The 17,175-nt window shown below is 39.7% G+C and overlaps 1 protein-coding gene across 3 annotated transcripts; it reads right to left on the reverse strand.

Annotated features, from left to right (window-relative positions):
* Positions 1–307: 307 nt before the first annotated feature.
* On the reverse strand, positions 308–9,927 carry LOC135587251 (protein RETICULATA-RELATED 4, chloroplastic-like). Of its 3 annotated transcripts, none has more exons than XR_010475807.1 (9): positions 9,344–9,927; positions 6,485–6,553; positions 3,994–4,125; positions 3,855–3,908; positions 3,690–3,734; positions 2,020–2,159; positions 932–1,057; positions 667–828; positions 308–433 (listed from the first exon to the last, which is right to left on the reverse strand). XR_010475807.1 is itself a non-coding variant. In XM_065078430.1 (8 exons), the coding sequence occupies exons 1-8, from the start codon at positions 9,857–9,859 to the stop codon at positions 780–782; spliced, it is 1,131 nt and encodes a 376-aa protein (XP_064934502.1). In that variant the 5' UTR covers positions 9,860–9,927; the 3' UTR covers positions 533–779. The 3 variants fall into 3 exon arrangements, 1 of the variants encoding a protein (XP_064934502.1); XR_010475806.1 differs by lacking the exon at positions 308–433 and adding an exon at positions 439–557; XM_065078430.1 differs by lacking the exon at positions 308–433 and having other exon boundaries at positions 533–828.
* Positions 9,928–17,175: the final 7,248 nt, after the last annotated feature.

The raw sequence follows: 17,175 nt of genomic DNA on the forward strand, positions 1-17,175 counted from the left end.
CTTTGTACAGATGAAGATGAAGATGAAGAGAAGAAACATTATGTTAGTTGGGTATGCAATATATAATGTCTACAGAAACTACAATACATGCTTTTAGATGAATAAGATTTCTCATTACATTTGTGGTTTAATGTAGGTATTTCAAGACTTTGATGGATTTAGGAAAGCTGTGAAAGAGTATTATTGATCCTACAAATTTTTGAGATTAAGCTTCTCTTTTTTTTTTTCGTTTTGAGAACCATGATGAAATACTGCCACTAATATTGAACTCAGAATATTAGCACCAAATTCATCCAAACAAATCTCCTTATGTAACTTACCTTGCCACCACTAGAGATCTGGATTTGTACAGCTATGAAAGCCAGGATGGATCCTTATGTACTGAAGCTTTAAAGAGTTAAAAATGAAGAACACAAGCACATTCTTAAGAAACCTGCAAAAGCAAGTATGTTGGTGGCTTTATATGCTAAATCTTAAATATGGTACTTCAAAACATAGTTTTCCGTGATAGTATTGGCCGATAGAGAATAACTTCAAGTAAATCTAGCAGATTCATTCTGCACTTTGAAGAAAACAATGGGAAATCAGAAATTTCCAGTCGAGGAACAAACGACATAAAAATCATGACAAGCAGTTTAGAAATGAAACTTGGCTACCAATAAATACCTTCCATACTGATCAAGAGGTACAACTTGATGACCAGCATCCGAGGAAGTATCTCAGACTGAGCTTTCATGACATAAGGCGACCAGAACGAGCGATGACATTTATCTGGCACGTCATTCCCGGATCTTTTGGACCCCTACCCAGCGAGCATAGTCAACCCATCTGCTCAATAGGAAATTTGAACGTTCAACCACGGAAATACACAAATGCCTCAAAAGAGATACTTGGGCAGCAAGCGTGGCCGAAAAAAAAAGGGGGAACTTACAGCAGGGATCCCAAAAATGTGTTTCCGGTACGAACTGCAAAGCATAGTGCACTCAGTGCTAGCTTCTGGTTGTGGAGTAAGGGCTCCAGAATGCGTTGTTCTATGACACCTGCCAATACTTGATACCTGTGGAGCATAGAATTTTATGCTAACTAACCAAATTGCAGCTAAAGCCACATTTAAAATATTGATGTGAAAGCTGTTCATTATTATATCTCAGGAAGTGATCATAAACTCAACCATATTTTTTGGAAGACCATATGAAGGTACAATCAGGCAATAAACAGTTGAGTAAATGACTACTAGTGTATTTTAGGAACCATATCCATAGCGTCCACTGCACGAAAAAAAGTTTCCCAGGTATACACATATGAAATTGCTGGTAGGCATCTTGAGAAGAGAACTAGGAAATCTGAACATATCTCGAGTCCTTCAAAGCAATGGGACCTCTAGGGTGTGACAATACTTCAAATGCTTTTATTTTCAGACAGATTGCTACTTACGACTCCTATTTTAGACATGAATTAGGTCATTAGGAATCACCTTTGGAATATACAAGTGTCTGCTTAATTGAAGATTTATGGGATTATTTTTATTTAAAAATCTTTTTTTATTTGCCGAAATGGGACATATATTATATTGTGAAAAACAAATTGTTGTCCTTCATATCAAGTATCTAAGTAATGATAATTACCATAATGATGACTCAAAAAAAGCACACTGCGAAGGAGTACTTGCATTTAAATTTGTTGGTCAAGAAAGTATATGTAAATAAGGTTTTAAAAAGGCAAAGGAAGCACTTAGCTTTGTTGATTTATAAGTATTTTAACCATGAGGAATACATTGCTAAAAAAAATTGAAAATGTAAAAAGATAAAATAAACAGTGAACTCTAAGTTGAAAGACATGACATATAAACTTCACCCAGCCATTAAGATGTAATTATAACCAACAATTTACTCCACTTAGCTATGAAAACAGCTTATCATGTAAACATTTTGTTAACAACTTAAGCTAAACTAACAAGTTGTCAAAACAGATAAACAATAAAAGAGCAATGAGAAAAGTTATTTGAATTTTCATTCATACCTAAGGTTGCTTGAAACAGCCATGTAGACTCCATAGGCAACACTAGTTGATAATATGGGCACATCTTCTGCTTCAACACCAAAATCCTTGTCAATTGCTTTCCTCACATTGATCAAACCATTGGTTATACCAGTACCAATCTGTAAACCATTTGATACAACTGTCAGGCAACATGTTTCAACATGAATTAATTGATAACTTCTTGTAAGCATCAAAATAACTTTTAAACTCATGCCAAATTTTATATGAAACACAACTAATAGCTATTATGTTACAATATATAGTATACATAAGAGAGAGACATTCTACACCTACTTTGTCCAACATGGTAAAACCCAGCCCATGGATGTGTTCAAAATTCCTTCCCAACAATATCTCACCCCTTTGATGTGGTCAAGTTGCCATCCCAAATGCATCCCCCAAAAAACATCTAAAAGGAGTGCATATTATTATTACCCAATTCTTTGTCAAGTTTGTAGTTTTGGACCAAATGCATGCCGAAAGAACTCTATATAAAAGATATAAACCACACTTTATATGCTGATCAGCAGTAATACAGTAAACTGGATTATATATCTGGTTAATTGTGGCTCGCTACTGCTAACCCACTCAACTAGAAGTGTAAGGTAAAGGAATTTCATAAACAACTCATCTGCTCAACCAAAAACCCATCCATGATTACTAAGTACAACAATGATTTAACATCTCAGCAACGAAAAACCCACTCATGATAAATAAATAGGATAATTGTCTAACCTCTGGCCAACCAAAAGCCTATCCGTGATCCTCATAGTGGAACATTCATATGTTTCTTTTTTTGACTTACTCAAAAGGTTTGGCCTGACATGAAGCAACCTGAATATTTCCATCCTTACTTGAGCAAGAAAAGATACATAGGTCCACAACTGATTGACTAAGCCAATAACTGAGACATTGGTATCAGATTTTCAGTAAAAAGTTTCAAAAGATTTCAGGCCAAAAGGTAGTAGACCTTACATAGGCAGGCCTTATTTATTTCAAGTACAGAAAGGAAGGCCAAATTTGTGATTTTTCATCTTTTCTTTGATTTTTTCGTTCGCAGACAATCTTGACTTCAAATTCAAAAGATGAATATATATGGAACAGAAAATATTGCTGCACATGAAAATTGAGGTCCTCTATGAACATGTGATATCATCAAATTTATGACCAAAAAAAAAAAAAAACGGGATGAGAATTTATAGTAGTCAGTATAAATGGGATTAAGAATTGTGTCAAGACAAGCAAAAATAGATGCCAGTTGTACTACTTACTCTCTAGGTGCTTCTCAGATGCATGGAGCACCAAATTATTTGTGATCCAAAATCCAAATACCATTTTGGCTTTTCAGTAGGGAAGACATGTAGTAAACGCTATCAAAACAGTCCAAGTTATTTCTGAGGCAATTTGGAAGATCTCTGATATACTCTATGGAAGGGGTTTTCAACCCACAACATTCAATTTCATAGTGCTCCACAGGGAAATTTTAAAAACACAATCCATTTTATTGGAAACTTTGTTGGAGAACATACAAGATTCAATAGCCTTGATTAGAATTAAGTTACCATAGCTTGGTGTGAACTCAAGAAAAAGGAAAGAAAAATGCTAAATATTTCATGAAAATGCCTTAAAGCTGGACAAATATTGCATACCAGAGATGCACTTGTCCCAACGATGAAAAGCTTAGATCCATTTCTCTGTGAGAGATACAATAATTAAATGAATATTTTAAGTGCACTCAGCAAAAAAGGAACAACTCCTTGCTTCTCAAAACTAAGCCAACCATAATAGTTGATCAAAAAATTTTGTTAATTTACCATAATTGCACCAACTCTCTGTAAGAATGAGTATGATGTTCCAGCCAAAGCAACCTGGTAAAAGAAGGATTGCCATTTATAAATACAACTAAGGAAAATTTTTCTTTGAATTAATCAACAAGTGAGAAACATCATTCACCTGAAAAGCATTATCAGGACAGTTATAAAAGAACTTTGAAATAGGTCCAGCATTGAATTGAAGAGGTGGTCGTAGAGAGACCGTTGGAGCAGGAAGCCAGACAAGCATAAAATCAGCAACTATGGCCATTACCTAAGCAACAGTAATTATCATGAAATGAAGAAAAAACAACTTAGGGAAACAATTGATGTTAAATATAGCATTAAATATGTATGACATCGAAGAAATCCTATCATCAATCAGCTGACTTGCCTTAAAGTTTTATAACGAGCCAATTTCTTGACAAGGTTGCCTAAGCCAGAAGTATCAAGTATTGAACAGTTGCCATGGGGAAATGTAAGGATTGCATCATGTCCAGGCTAGTGATTCTTAACTTTCAAGGATTTGCATATATCTTGAAAGAAATGCCAAGGGAAAAATCAGGGAGAGTTGATAATCCTTATTCTCAGCATGATAATAATAGTTACGTAAAGTCTAAAACAGGGAACTGATGAACTCGGTATAGTTTGGTAAAGTTCGGCTTACATTACCGGTCCAACTGTCAATCGGTGTGTGAAGTAGCCCAAACTGGGTAGTCCAGTCTGGTTCCTATGTATATGTATATAATGTAGCCCAAACAGCTTAAAAGCTAATCTGGATGGCTATGGTGGCTGCTAGGGCTTGCAAGATGTGGTTTGCCTATCCAGTACATTTCCTCCTCTTCCTTCTTCTTCTTCTTCCTCTTCCTTCTTCCTCCCTTCCTCTCCCTGCCCAACAGTATTGCAGTATGCACCAGCATAATGACACACAATATGCCAGTATAGCTCGGACCTGGACTTGTACAGGTTCAGTGGCCAGTAAGTGAATCCTTGGTCTTTAAAAAAAAATGACATAAACAAGAAGAAATATGATAGAATCACTATTTCATATTTAAATGATTAGGAAACAAGGTTATGAAATAAGGTTTTACTGTTTTACATATTAATATTTAATATGTGGATCTCAGGAAACAAGGTTTTATGTGTATGTGGTGCATAATTGAATGCAATATGCTGCTCTAGATAGTAATAATGTGTAAGGCCGACAATAACATCTTTCGCTTGCCTTCTTCCTAAAAGACAGTAGCATATCCCCTTCAAAGCCTATATGTTTATCTAAGAAATATTTTAATATTTACTCATAGAAGTACTCCTATAATTATCACAAAATTGAGTGCTTCATAATATTGTGTAAGGCCAACAATAACATCTTTCGCTTGCCTTCTTCCTAAAAGACAGTAGCATATCCCCTTCAAAGCTTATTATGTTTATCTGAAATATTTTAATATTTACTCATAGAAGTACTCTTATATTTATAACAAAAATGAGTGCTTCATCTTGAGCCTTTACTTGTGTAATTTGAGGTATCCCTACACAAATCAATGGTGGGAGAAGATCGATGTGGTCAACCCAAATAGTTGAGACATCACAACTTGTAGTTGTCATGGTAGATTGTTTATCACTCCTCCCTTTACCCTTTCATCTTTGTTCGGAACTATGGCAAACAATGAACATTATAACAATGATAATTGCAAATAAAGCAATAGCATCAAGACAAATGGTCTACACGACAACAATAGAGTCTCTGTTTCACAGCCATAATTGGATTTTGGCATCTTTCCTCCTTCAGTTGTTCCTTTTTTCCTCCTATGGTTACCATTTGCAGAAATTCTTGGCTTCCTTCCACATATCCTCTTCTTTTGCATCTTTTTAAGGTTGAAAAATGAGTTGGGATTGACAAATACTAGCTTAATCTACAGTTGATCTGTCTAGTTTTGATCAATTCATGAAAAAAAAGATCACAAATTTGGTTGGAATCAGATCAACCTAGACTAATACAACTACATATCAGGCAAAATATACTGGGATCAGATAATATGGATAACTTAAGCCCCCGATTAATCTTTGCAAAAGTAATTTGTTTAACAAAACCTTATATCTATGCTACAATTTTGAAGGCCTTAATTAATTGTTTGACAACATTGTAGTTAAAAGATTGTGAGAAAGCAATCAAAGCAAGAGATAAACATACTAATAGCCCAATCAGGTCACCCATGCTCTATATAATTCAATCAATTTTAGAGCAAGAAAGAAAAAACATAAAACAACAAAGCATAGAGTTGTATTGTATCCTTTCCTTTGTTGTGCTTTTATATATTCCTTTCCAGAAAAATTGTAAATGCAAGTTCATAGGGTGATTTGCCTTTATGCTTAAAATTAACCTTGCAGTATCTCTTCAATCACATGCTATATCCACAAGTCTTTAGTTATCATTTAATAGATTTGTTGCCAATTTTTACCTTTTCTGCTTGCAGAGGAGTTTACATCAAGCTAACAGAAAGAGCATGCAGAATTATTTACAAAAAAGAACAAAGGGTAAAAAATAAAGGCTACATTTTCTATCTCTGCATTTCAACAGTATAGTAACTGAAAACAGAATATGAAGAAGAAAATAATTCCATAAGAAACCATACCACATCTGCAAAAACAAAATCTAATTCCTTCATAAAATTCTCTCTGCGACGTTCCCACTCTGCAGCTGTCTGAAAAAGGCAAGTTAATAAATCAGTATCTTTGGAGTAAAATCTTCTAGAAATGAAAATATTTTTTATTAATGGGGAGAATAGTAATCCAAGAAAAACAAATAAAATAATATTAGGTTTCTCTGCATTTGCATGAACTCAAAAATAAGATAACACATTATTAAAAAGATAACAAATCACAATTTAGGTAGTTTATCTTATTGTAACAAAATTAGTAATTTGTACGAATTTTACCTCTCTATATGAAATTAAACATCATGATGTAATTAGAAATAGATAAATATATCGGTAGTTTCTTAGTTATCACTGATTAAACATTTAAAGAAAAAGGAAATATTTTACAGTGAAAGAAAATAAAAATCTTTTACAGATGAGGTGGACTCTAAGCAAGAAAAAGTCATCAAACACTCAAACACATGAAAGTACAGTTGTAGAAAACTGACATACATATGATGATGATTAGATATTAATTCTGTTAAAATTCTGGAGCATAAGAGTAACAGTGATCTAAAAGTAAAATTGATTTGTTACTAACCATCATCTTCTTTACTGTTTATTCACTCCCTCATTAGTGTCTCATACTAAATTACTTGATATTATTTTTCCAAAGCAAATATTAGTGTTATTATTACCTAATTTCTGTTGTAAACCTACTCCAACAATAGAACTTCAATTATATCTTAATTCAATTTAGCTAAAATGGTCATATATGGCATCTTCTTAATTTGTTACTATTTGCTATTTTCAATTGTGCAATCCTGTCTAAATCGTAGTCTGCAAATTAAATCCAACCTAATTCACCTGGACCACCTCAGCAATGTGACTTCTAGATAGCAAAGATTAGATACTGTAATTGAGCAAATTGAACCACCTGTGCCCCTGAAAGGCACAAAAGTTCGAAATTAATACTCGAATTAATAAAGTTCAGTTGTCTCCCAATTCCCTAAAGCATCAGACATGACTATTATCCTTTTCTCGAAGTGAGACATAGACATCCTCAAAAAGACATAAGCATAAGATGCAAAAGAAAGGACAAGAAAACTTTCAAATTACACAAAATTTCAGATAAAAGCCTCTAAAACCTAAGATCCTGTAACAAAAGAATAATTTACAAAGAAAACAAAGAAGCAAGAATGACTAAATCAAATAAATGACTCCTTCATTACTAATATTTTAAGCTTGAAGCTGAACAATCTATTGCAACTGAAAAAAATTCTTCATACTTGTTCATTAAATTACAAAAATGAAAACCTGCAATATTAAGAAGAAATAAAACTGCGAGTGGGTTTTACCCTCAGATTCTCAGGCATCAATGGTGCATTGAACACTTATGCACCAACTGAAAAAGCCATCAATAATGAGCTGCCACAGAAGTGAATCAATATAATTTAGGCCAGACTAAATTAAGATTGAACTTTCGATTTGTGTACAGTGATTTTCTTCATTAACTTCACAGATGTTCAAGAGTTAATTCAGGAGACCAAATACAGAACAAAAAAAAAAAAAAGTCTCTAGATGAGTTCCCATTCTTACCTGATCACAAAAACCCCTAATCATTTAGGAAAGCTTTGAAAAAAAAGGCTTATCTTAGAAGATAAGGCCTCATCAAAGAGAGAACAAAGCTAATATGTGGCTCTTGTTTCTCTTATAGATCCCTAAATTAACTTAAACAAGGACTTAAGCTTATACTTGAGACAAAACATAGAATTTTGTTCTAATAGCCCCAGTCATATTTATTCTTTCTGTTTTACTAATCTCCCTAGTTTAATAAATTTTCTGTTTTTTTACCAGAAATTTTGCGTCAAATCTTTTCCAACTGCAAAATATCAACAGTTTCTGTATAATCAGCTTATACTAGCTATAGTTCATAATTTTCCTAATTTTTTACCGGCATAATCTGTTTTTTCCTGCAGAAAACTATCCAGCAGACATCATATAGGGAGCTCTTACTGTCAATGTTACCATGATAGGCAGAACACAATCATTAATCTTCTCTTTATGTACATAAGAAGAACAAGTGCAACTTCTGTTCAATTTTATACAACTTTCTCACTTATTGTGCAAGAAAAAAATGGAAATGTATGCCTAATTTCCCCTAATTTACAACAGAAAGTTAATCCACAGATTATAACCACAAAGAAGATCATTGAAAGCACAACATTATATTTCCTTACTCAAGACAGTTCAATTCTTGTAGAATGAAGACCAACTCTTTGTTAAACATCAGTCTCACCAATCAAGAAAGTGAGTTTTTCTAAATAGATTTTCTAACCAAGAATCAAGAATTCCGTTCAAGTTGCATCATCCAGAATGAACCTCATTAGTTATCTCACAGAGGTGCAAGTAGATAGAACAAAAAGGCATCAAACCGTTTTCTGATACAGAAGTATCGAGAAATGGTGATTATGGACTAGTGACATACATTTTCAGCCAAAAGAAGATCGGAAACAAACCAGAATTTTGTAAACTGAGAATAGACAAAAACAACGTAAGCAGTAAAATGAGCAACAGGAAAAATCGAGAACAAAAAACAAGCAGTATGTTAACGATAAAATGTATACAGCCTACAGCATGAGAAAGAAAATCGCTAAAATTAGCAAAAATAAGTCAACAAATTAATAAAACTCCATCTACAAGAATGGAACAAAGAACAACCTTAAGACTACATAGGAGACCTCATCAATTTCTCATTAAAAAATCCACATTAAGACCTCATCAGGGGAAGAACAACCCAATGGTGAACCACCTTACGGTCATCCGAAGAGAAGATGGAATAGAAGAAGAAAGGACCTTGGTGAATATGCCGACGCCACACTCTATGGCGACCTTAGCCAAGAAGAGGTCATCGGCCAGGAGCCGTTCCTTAAACCCCCCGAATTGGAGCAGCCACCGGAAGGCCGGCGATTTCTCGAGCTCAAAGAACCGCTGCACGATTGACCCAGGGATCCGCCCGGCCTCGATCGCGGCCGCCAAGTCCTTCGGGAGGCTCTCCAGCGTCCGCCCTGCCTCGGCCAGCACGAGCAGCGCCTCCGACCGGTTCTTCCGCCCCGAGCTCCCATCCTCTCCATCACCGTCGCCGCTGCCGCCACCTCCGCCCTCGCCGCCTCCACCGCCGCCTGATCGTACGGTCACGGGGCGGCGGGCGGAGGAGGGGAGGGAGATCTTGATGCGGCGTGGAGGGAGGGAGCGGGAGAAGAAGCGGACGGTGAGGGGTGACGCGAGGGCTTGTGAAGGGAGGCGGTGGGAGAGGGAGGAGGAGACTCGCAGGCTGGTGGGTCCCGCTGCGCCTGGAGCAGCGGCCGCCATCGTCGGGCCAGAGATCGGCGAGGAATGGCCGTTTGGTTTGCGGTGGGCGGGAGGACGGCCCCATCTCCACCTCGATGCCTATAACAGTCCGTTACCCGTTGTTTTTCTCGGTTGACTCGGAACTTGGACCCGACATACAAAGAGACGCTGGACAACAAGTCAGCACGACCGACCCAGCACTGAAACATATCCAGGGTGATGTCCCCTTTCACAGTACTTGATTTGTGGGCTCGACACGTCAGCTCGACACCTTTCTCGTGATTGAGCCTTATGTGGCCTGAATCAAAGACAGAGATTATTGGAAGGGAAGCGATCAAATGAGCCCAACCACACGTAGCTAATGCGGTTAAGAACCGCCCGCCGGGGATCAGGAACGGGATAATGTTCCACTTTTCATGTTTGATCCCCGACGTTTCACCTCATCCTCTGTGGCTCTCACAAGCCTGATATGTGGAGCCCACAGGAGCAGATGAAGCCACGTAAGGCTGGACTCGTAAACCTTTAGCGTAAAGTACAAGGACAAATGTAGGTGGGTCCACTGGATGTTAAGAGATGATAGTTTGTTGTCATTGGACGTTGTTGGTGGATCGTATTCCCGAGGGTGTAGCATTACTTCTCTGCTTGACGCATGTCACCATCCCGAGTCAGCAAGGATACAACGGAGACAGTTGTCGAATGATTTCAAATCATGGATTACGAGAAATAAAGATGTCCCGTTGATGAGCCGTTGACCTCGACGTAGATTGGGTTTTGGTTCGAGTCTGCATCGTTGGCCGAGCTCGATGTTACCGGATCGAATTAAAGCAGGGTATAGTTTGATTCGAATCAGCATCATAATCATCGGGGATTCGAATTAAAAATCTTATAATAAACTATCAAGATATTTATTAATTAAATTAATTTATATTTTCTAAATATGTCGGTTGATGTTTCGAACCTTTAACATTTAATAAGAAAATTTTATATACTAATATTTAATATGTAATAATCATAATTATTAAAAAAATTCTCATAGATCAATTAAATTAGTGCATAAGGTAACCTCCAACTCTTACCCGGGGGTGGAGACATCAAGTGAAGCTTGAATTATTATAGTATTGCTAAGGAGCTTATGTTAGATGGTGAAATATCTTGACTAGTTGATCAATCTATCTATTTCAAATGATAGATGGTGGACAGATTAATTCATACACTTCATATGTCAAATGTTGCTTTGGGTTGATCGATATGCTCACTAATAGATCATTCTATTGGGTTGATTTGATTAGATAGATCTCTCTTCTAATGAGCATCCAACCGAGATGCATGCATCGGGCAGAATTCCAAACCACCCGCATTGGGTAATGGAATTTGTGTTCGCCTAACCTACCGATGTGAGGTTGGGGGACCCACGTTAGGCCGTAAAAACTCGCATGCAAGGGAACTCAAGGAGAATTGTGTTGCTTCGCTCGTCATAGTGTAGTATGATGACCCAGATGAAGACCTCTTCTAATATCAATGAAGTCGACTCGATGAGAGGATCAAGCCCTTTTTCCTCTTCCTTCTCCACTTTGGATGCTTTGAGTGGTCTCAATCTAGGGACACGTGGAAACCATGGTCGATCCATCCCCCTCGAGTCTTCTCGATCTAGGTGGCAAAAGAAACCATGTAGTGTACGTCAAAAAAAAGTAGAGAGCCTTGCGTGGGTTAGTGGAGGTGGTGAAAGAAGCCTTTGAGATGCTTGTTTTGAGTAATAGTTTTTCTTTGAGCATGTCTTGTTGAAATTGATATATCAACAAGTATAACATTGGAGAGCCACTATGAGTATTGCACCTTATAAATAAATCCAACACCTAACTACTTGTCTACCTCTTCGATGTGGCTTGCTAGCTGTTGGAGGTAAATTTTTTAGGTCTCTACTTTACTGGGTGCATCTCAAGTGAGATATTCATAGTGGTGGCCTTTCCTACCTCAGTCTCTTATGTGACTCCTTATGCTTGATTAAGACCATTATCCTGATGATAATATATTGATTGATTCTTTAAATTATCTTAGGTACTATTAAGTATCATCGATGTTCTCTCTATCAACGACCAGACGGGAGAGCCTAAGCCCTATCATATAGGTCCGTATGAGGAGTAATAAATGGGCATAGACTATACTTCATATATCATTTGTGAATTGGGTGATGAAATCTGAGAATAATTCTTTCTCCCTTTGTCGAAGTCCCAAGAGGGTTGCTACCAAATGCTAAGGGTATATATTCCCAATAAATTGTTGCTCAAACTCTTTTACTAATTGGGCATACGAGTTACTTGAGAGTGGCTTTAGGCAAAGGTGTCAATCTCATATTAAGCCTCGCAATATAATAAGAAAATTGTGACACATTAGAGTGCCCAATGTGCAGCATAAAAAGTTATGATGTGCTAGTCGAGTCAGCAAAGCCATCAAATACCTCTAGGTTAGAAGATAGAAGTTGGTGGAGATAAGCTTCTCTTGGATCTTTTGAACGAATGGTAATTGACCCAAGATGAGATCGATCAAGTCTTCTCCCTTGGATAGTTGAAACTCCCGACACTCTAGTTCATATATTGCAATTGTGCTCAAAGGATGTCCTCCATGGAGTATAAAGACTGTGCTTTAGACTCATGTATGATGGACCAATGATGGTAAGGTCCATTGAACTCTATGGTAGGGGATTGAGTTGCCCCTTTTGTTGAGTGATTAACGAGCCTTGGGTATTCTTAGGGGGTCAACATCATGTTAAGTCAAGAAATCTTGATGGGTGTTAGTGGTGTTACGGAACATGGTGAGACTTGAGGCATCAATGACTAAACTAGCTGAGGCTAGGGTGACGGTCTATGTCATTCATGTGAGCATCTATAATTGTTTTGTGAGGTTTAGAAAGGCCTCAACAGGGATGAGCATGCGGGTTGGAGTTATCCTTATGAGAGAAAAACTTGAGTCATTGAACAAACACTAGTATCTTATTGAAATCTACACAGAAGTGAAAGTGTCAAGATTTGAAAATATTGATTATTGCCCCCCATGAGTGAAGGTATTATAATTCGAGGGTGGAGCCTTCTTATTCAAACATCATTGAGTGGGTTGGTAGGTTGACATTCCTATGACATGGACCTCGTAGCACCAAAATATTAGAGAAAAATATTATTAACGTCTAGAATAGCTCGACGTAGTGTCACGGACAAACTTCTAAACAGGATGTTTGATGTAATGCTTATGTATGTCCGTGTCTTTTGGTATGTTCATGCTTTGCACAACATGTAGAGGGACGACCGAAGGCTTAATAATCTCATTTTAGTTAGGTTGGTGGCCGCTTTAGGCTTGTAAATAAAGGTTGTGTCATGTGGACACGTGCGAGAGATTTTTGGTCCATAATGGATCATTTTACCCTTTGTTGTGCAACTGTTCAGAGCTTGTAAAGTCTGTTTGTAATTTGCATTGTCTATGAAGTGTTTTCGGAGATGTTTACTTGTGGATCCCGAGTGAGGCGTTTTCTCTAACATGTTCTCTCTTTTGCGGGTCATAAGGGATCATGGGAGGCTTCGGGGAGGCTGACCTTTGCGGACGGACACGCAAGGGTGCCGCATGACTTAGGCAAAACCAGCTAAGTCCATGACAGATGGTATCGGAGCCGGACAAGCACTCATAGAAATACTTAGCATGCAAATGTGGGGGACCTAGCGGGGCTGCGTTGAGGGCAGTCAGCAAACGCGCGATTGTTTAGGGGGAAAACGGGCATGGAGATGTAGGGAAAAGGAGTCGCTCAGAGGAGCGGGCATCTGACATTAACATTTAGAGGAATGACCAACCCTTCGCGCAAGAGGCACCACGAGAACAGGCAAACTTGGAAGAATGTGGAGCGCACAAAGGTTGGGATGGCTGAGTTTGAGCTATGGCTTAACGTTGACAACTATACTTGATGGTGCTCAAGGCAAGCGAGGCGCTTGGTAAAGGATGAGACCATGCAAGGTGGAATGAGTTGCTCAATGACCAAAAGAGTTATGCAAAGCTCACAGAGGTGAGGGGAATTGCTAGCTCGAAGAATTTGGTACTCATGCATGGGCTTGTATGCGGACGATGGAATGTTCGTGGTCATCCCAAGGCGACCGAAACTCGGCGCCATGGAGTATTGAAACTTTCTCTTTGGCATGTGAAGGATACGTCCGTAGGAGGCTAAAGTGTACAATGAGTTCAGCATGTTGCTAGGCCTTGAGTGATGCAGCGGGGGCTGTATTGACCTGGAGTCACAATCTAGCAAGTGTGTTTGCAGGAGGCAGAATAATGCACAGTTTGTTTAGCAGATCAGAGTAGTCCAAGGGGATGGTGGTCTCCGAAACGAAGAGAGATGTTGCTCCAACGGGACAGTTATCCAAGAGGGATAAGTCCCGGCTCTCCAAAGGGAGAATCATGTGGGACGGACCTTACAAGTTGAGGAGGAGTATCTCAACAAACAACAACTCCACGAAGCTCAATGGACTGAGCAAGCGGCGAGGAGTCATCGCATGATCTCGCTCGAGAGAGTGCATTGGTAGATGCATTACGAGATCAAGTAGGGGAGCGACCCAAAGCAATACAAATGAAGGCACACTTGGAGTCGATATGGAGATCAGACTCAAGGGAGGGCTGACCCGTGGAATGATGGGCACGAGGGCCACCATCACTCAATGCAAAAATGAGGAGCGGAGCAACTTGGGTGTAACTTGGCGAAGTACCCAAGCCGCATGAAGGGAGCCAGCATAGAAGATGGAACATGGAGCGGAGGCATAGTGCTTTCCTTGGACAGAGGTCAAGGACATGAACTCTTGCAGAGGCAAGAGCTGGATCATGTTGTTCCATGGGTCATTCATTCTGATGGAACGAATTCATCTTGCATGGTGCCAAAGACGAAGGGAGCTTCTGGGCACATGCACCTTATCTCAGAGGAGCATTTGATGGAGGAACTAAGGCGACTCAATTTGCGGAGGCGAAGTTGGGTTCAGAAGGCCTTAGCATGGGGCAAGAGGACTCAAAGGCGGGTACTCTTGAAGAATATGCTACATTGTTGCCATTCAAGTTGCCATGAAGGAAGCGGTGCACAGCGGCGATTGTGCTGGTAGGGGCAGAGGCCCAGGATCCAAATAATGGTGCACTAATTACAGTAAAGTCGGTGGACTTCGGGAGCTACTAGGCGATGGACTGTCCTAGAGCGGTGCTTCATCTAGGTGTGACCCAAGAGTGGGTGGATGAAGGTCGATTGCCAAAGGAGTGAACAAAATCGAAGGTGGAAGAGACCTTGCGATGTATTGGAAGAGGCCACACATTGAGGGATCACAATTCGAGTTCATCCCATAAGGATCAGAATGTAATGGATATGTCATCAGGAGGCGACATAGTGCAGCGGATCATGGTGGAATAGTTCGTGGCAAATGCGATACACATGACATAGTCCCGTGAGGGACTAGATCATACCGAGGTATGATCGGGAGCTATTGGAAGCTCCACTTCGGTGAACAACATGACGATAAGAAGGGCTATGAATTCAAGGAGCGAAGGTCATGGTACCGCAGAGGCGGGTCTTCCGTGCGTGTCGAATTTTGCATCGGATGAAAACCTTGGTCATCAGCATATGGGGGCTGGGTTCCACCAAGGGAAAAGTTCGAATGCAAGTATCAGTGAGTCCCATGGGAGGGACTTGATCATACAGAGGTATGAACGAAGCAGTTGGAGAGTTGGACTGCTCCAGAGCTTATATTCGCTTAAGGGAGCCCGGCAAGTCAGAGGACAAGGTCAAGTAAGCGAACATTGCTACCAAGGAAGCTAAGGAGAACAGAATCGGTGCAAACCCTATAATGCGATGGCAGAGGCCATGCATGGGAGTTGCAGTCTATCTTTCCATCGACCAAAGGGAGCTGCTTGGAGAACACAAAGGTGTTGAAGCAGGGGGTCGAAAGGGGCAAGGAAGTGACGACGAGTCCAGAGGGACTTAGCTACCCAAAATCAAGCATCAGTTAGAATGAAGGTGGACTCAGAGGAGTGCCACAAAGACATATCTACTGATCGTGAAGAAAAGGGATGCAGATGTGAGGCGAAGGATAGTAGGGCCATGGGCATGGCAGCGCCATGGTACCGCAGAGGTGGGACTTCTGTGAAAGTCTTTGATCCCTTGCTCTTATGGAGGGAGAGCACTTGGTCGTGAAAGGGGTCGAGGAGGCGGAGCATGTAGAGGCAAACTCCAACTACCGTGACAAGGTTGAAAGGCAGAGGCCAAGGAACTTCGTAAGACCGGTGTCAACAAGTTTCTCATCAAGATAGCCGAAAGTGAAGGACTTCGGGTCATGCAAGAGTGCATAACTAAGGAACGAAGCAGGTAGTACGCAGTGTTGTACCTTCGCTACTCAGGGGAGTAGGCGGCAGGGTTGATGGAAAAAACGATACAATCCTAGAGGCGACCAAATCTATTAGAGAATTACTCCAAGTTGGGGTGAAAACTTCCTGCATTCCAGAAGTTCGATGGTATTGAGAAGGTGAATCACAGTAGTTAACTCAACGCAAGGAGTGCAAATACTTCAAGTGCTTCAGAAGTGTGAGCAAAGAGCAGGCGAAAGTCAGTAATCAGCTCGATGCATGGAGTATAACCTCGAGGAGGCGGGCGAAGTCAAGTAACCTTTGCCTTCTCAACTCTTAAGAGAATGGGCAAAACTGAGTGCCCTAATTCTCTTATCTATCCAGCAAAGGAGCTCTACATATGTTCAAAGACCCTTCGAAGATAATAGAAGACAATAGTTGTTAAATCCTCACCAACGGTGATCAGTATTACTGAGAGTAGATTGTCCGCTTCATTTCCCAATGAAATACCAATCGAAAGCGGAAGTGATGCGAACCTACTTAGATGTGACAACTAAGTGAAAGAAGAGTCAATGAGCAAATTTTGTGGAGGAAGGACCCAAAACTTCAGAAGTTTGCGAGGCGATATTCGTTAAAGCTCCAACAAGCATCCACCTAGTTCAAGCAGCATGAGACATTTGAGAGACTGGCGCAGTAAGGATGGTCTTTTCCTTCATCTGGAGGATCCGCAAGAACCAACAGGGATCAACACAACTCAGCCAACCCCACACTAGAGTTAGAGTCATTGGCGAGTTGAAGTAGCATGGCGGATCAAAGGTTCGACTACTAAAAAATAGCAACGGAGAGCAGTTGGGAGCCAAGAGGCGCATTGCAGCTAGAGCAGAAGATTGAAGACTCAGCAAAGGCGAGGAGTTGCAGTGTCGACAAAGGCTTCGACGAGGACGTCGAAGGAATAAGTGGGGGAGAATGTCACGGACAAACTTCTAAAC

The sequence above is a fragment of the Musa acuminata genome, chromosome BXJ1-8 (genome assembly GCF_036884655.1).
Source record: "Musa acuminata AAA Group cultivar baxijiao chromosome BXJ1-8, Cavendish_Baxijiao_AAA, whole genome shotgun sequence".
Taxonomy (NCBI): Eukaryota; Viridiplantae; Streptophyta; class Magnoliopsida; order Zingiberales; family Musaceae; genus Musa; species Musa acuminata.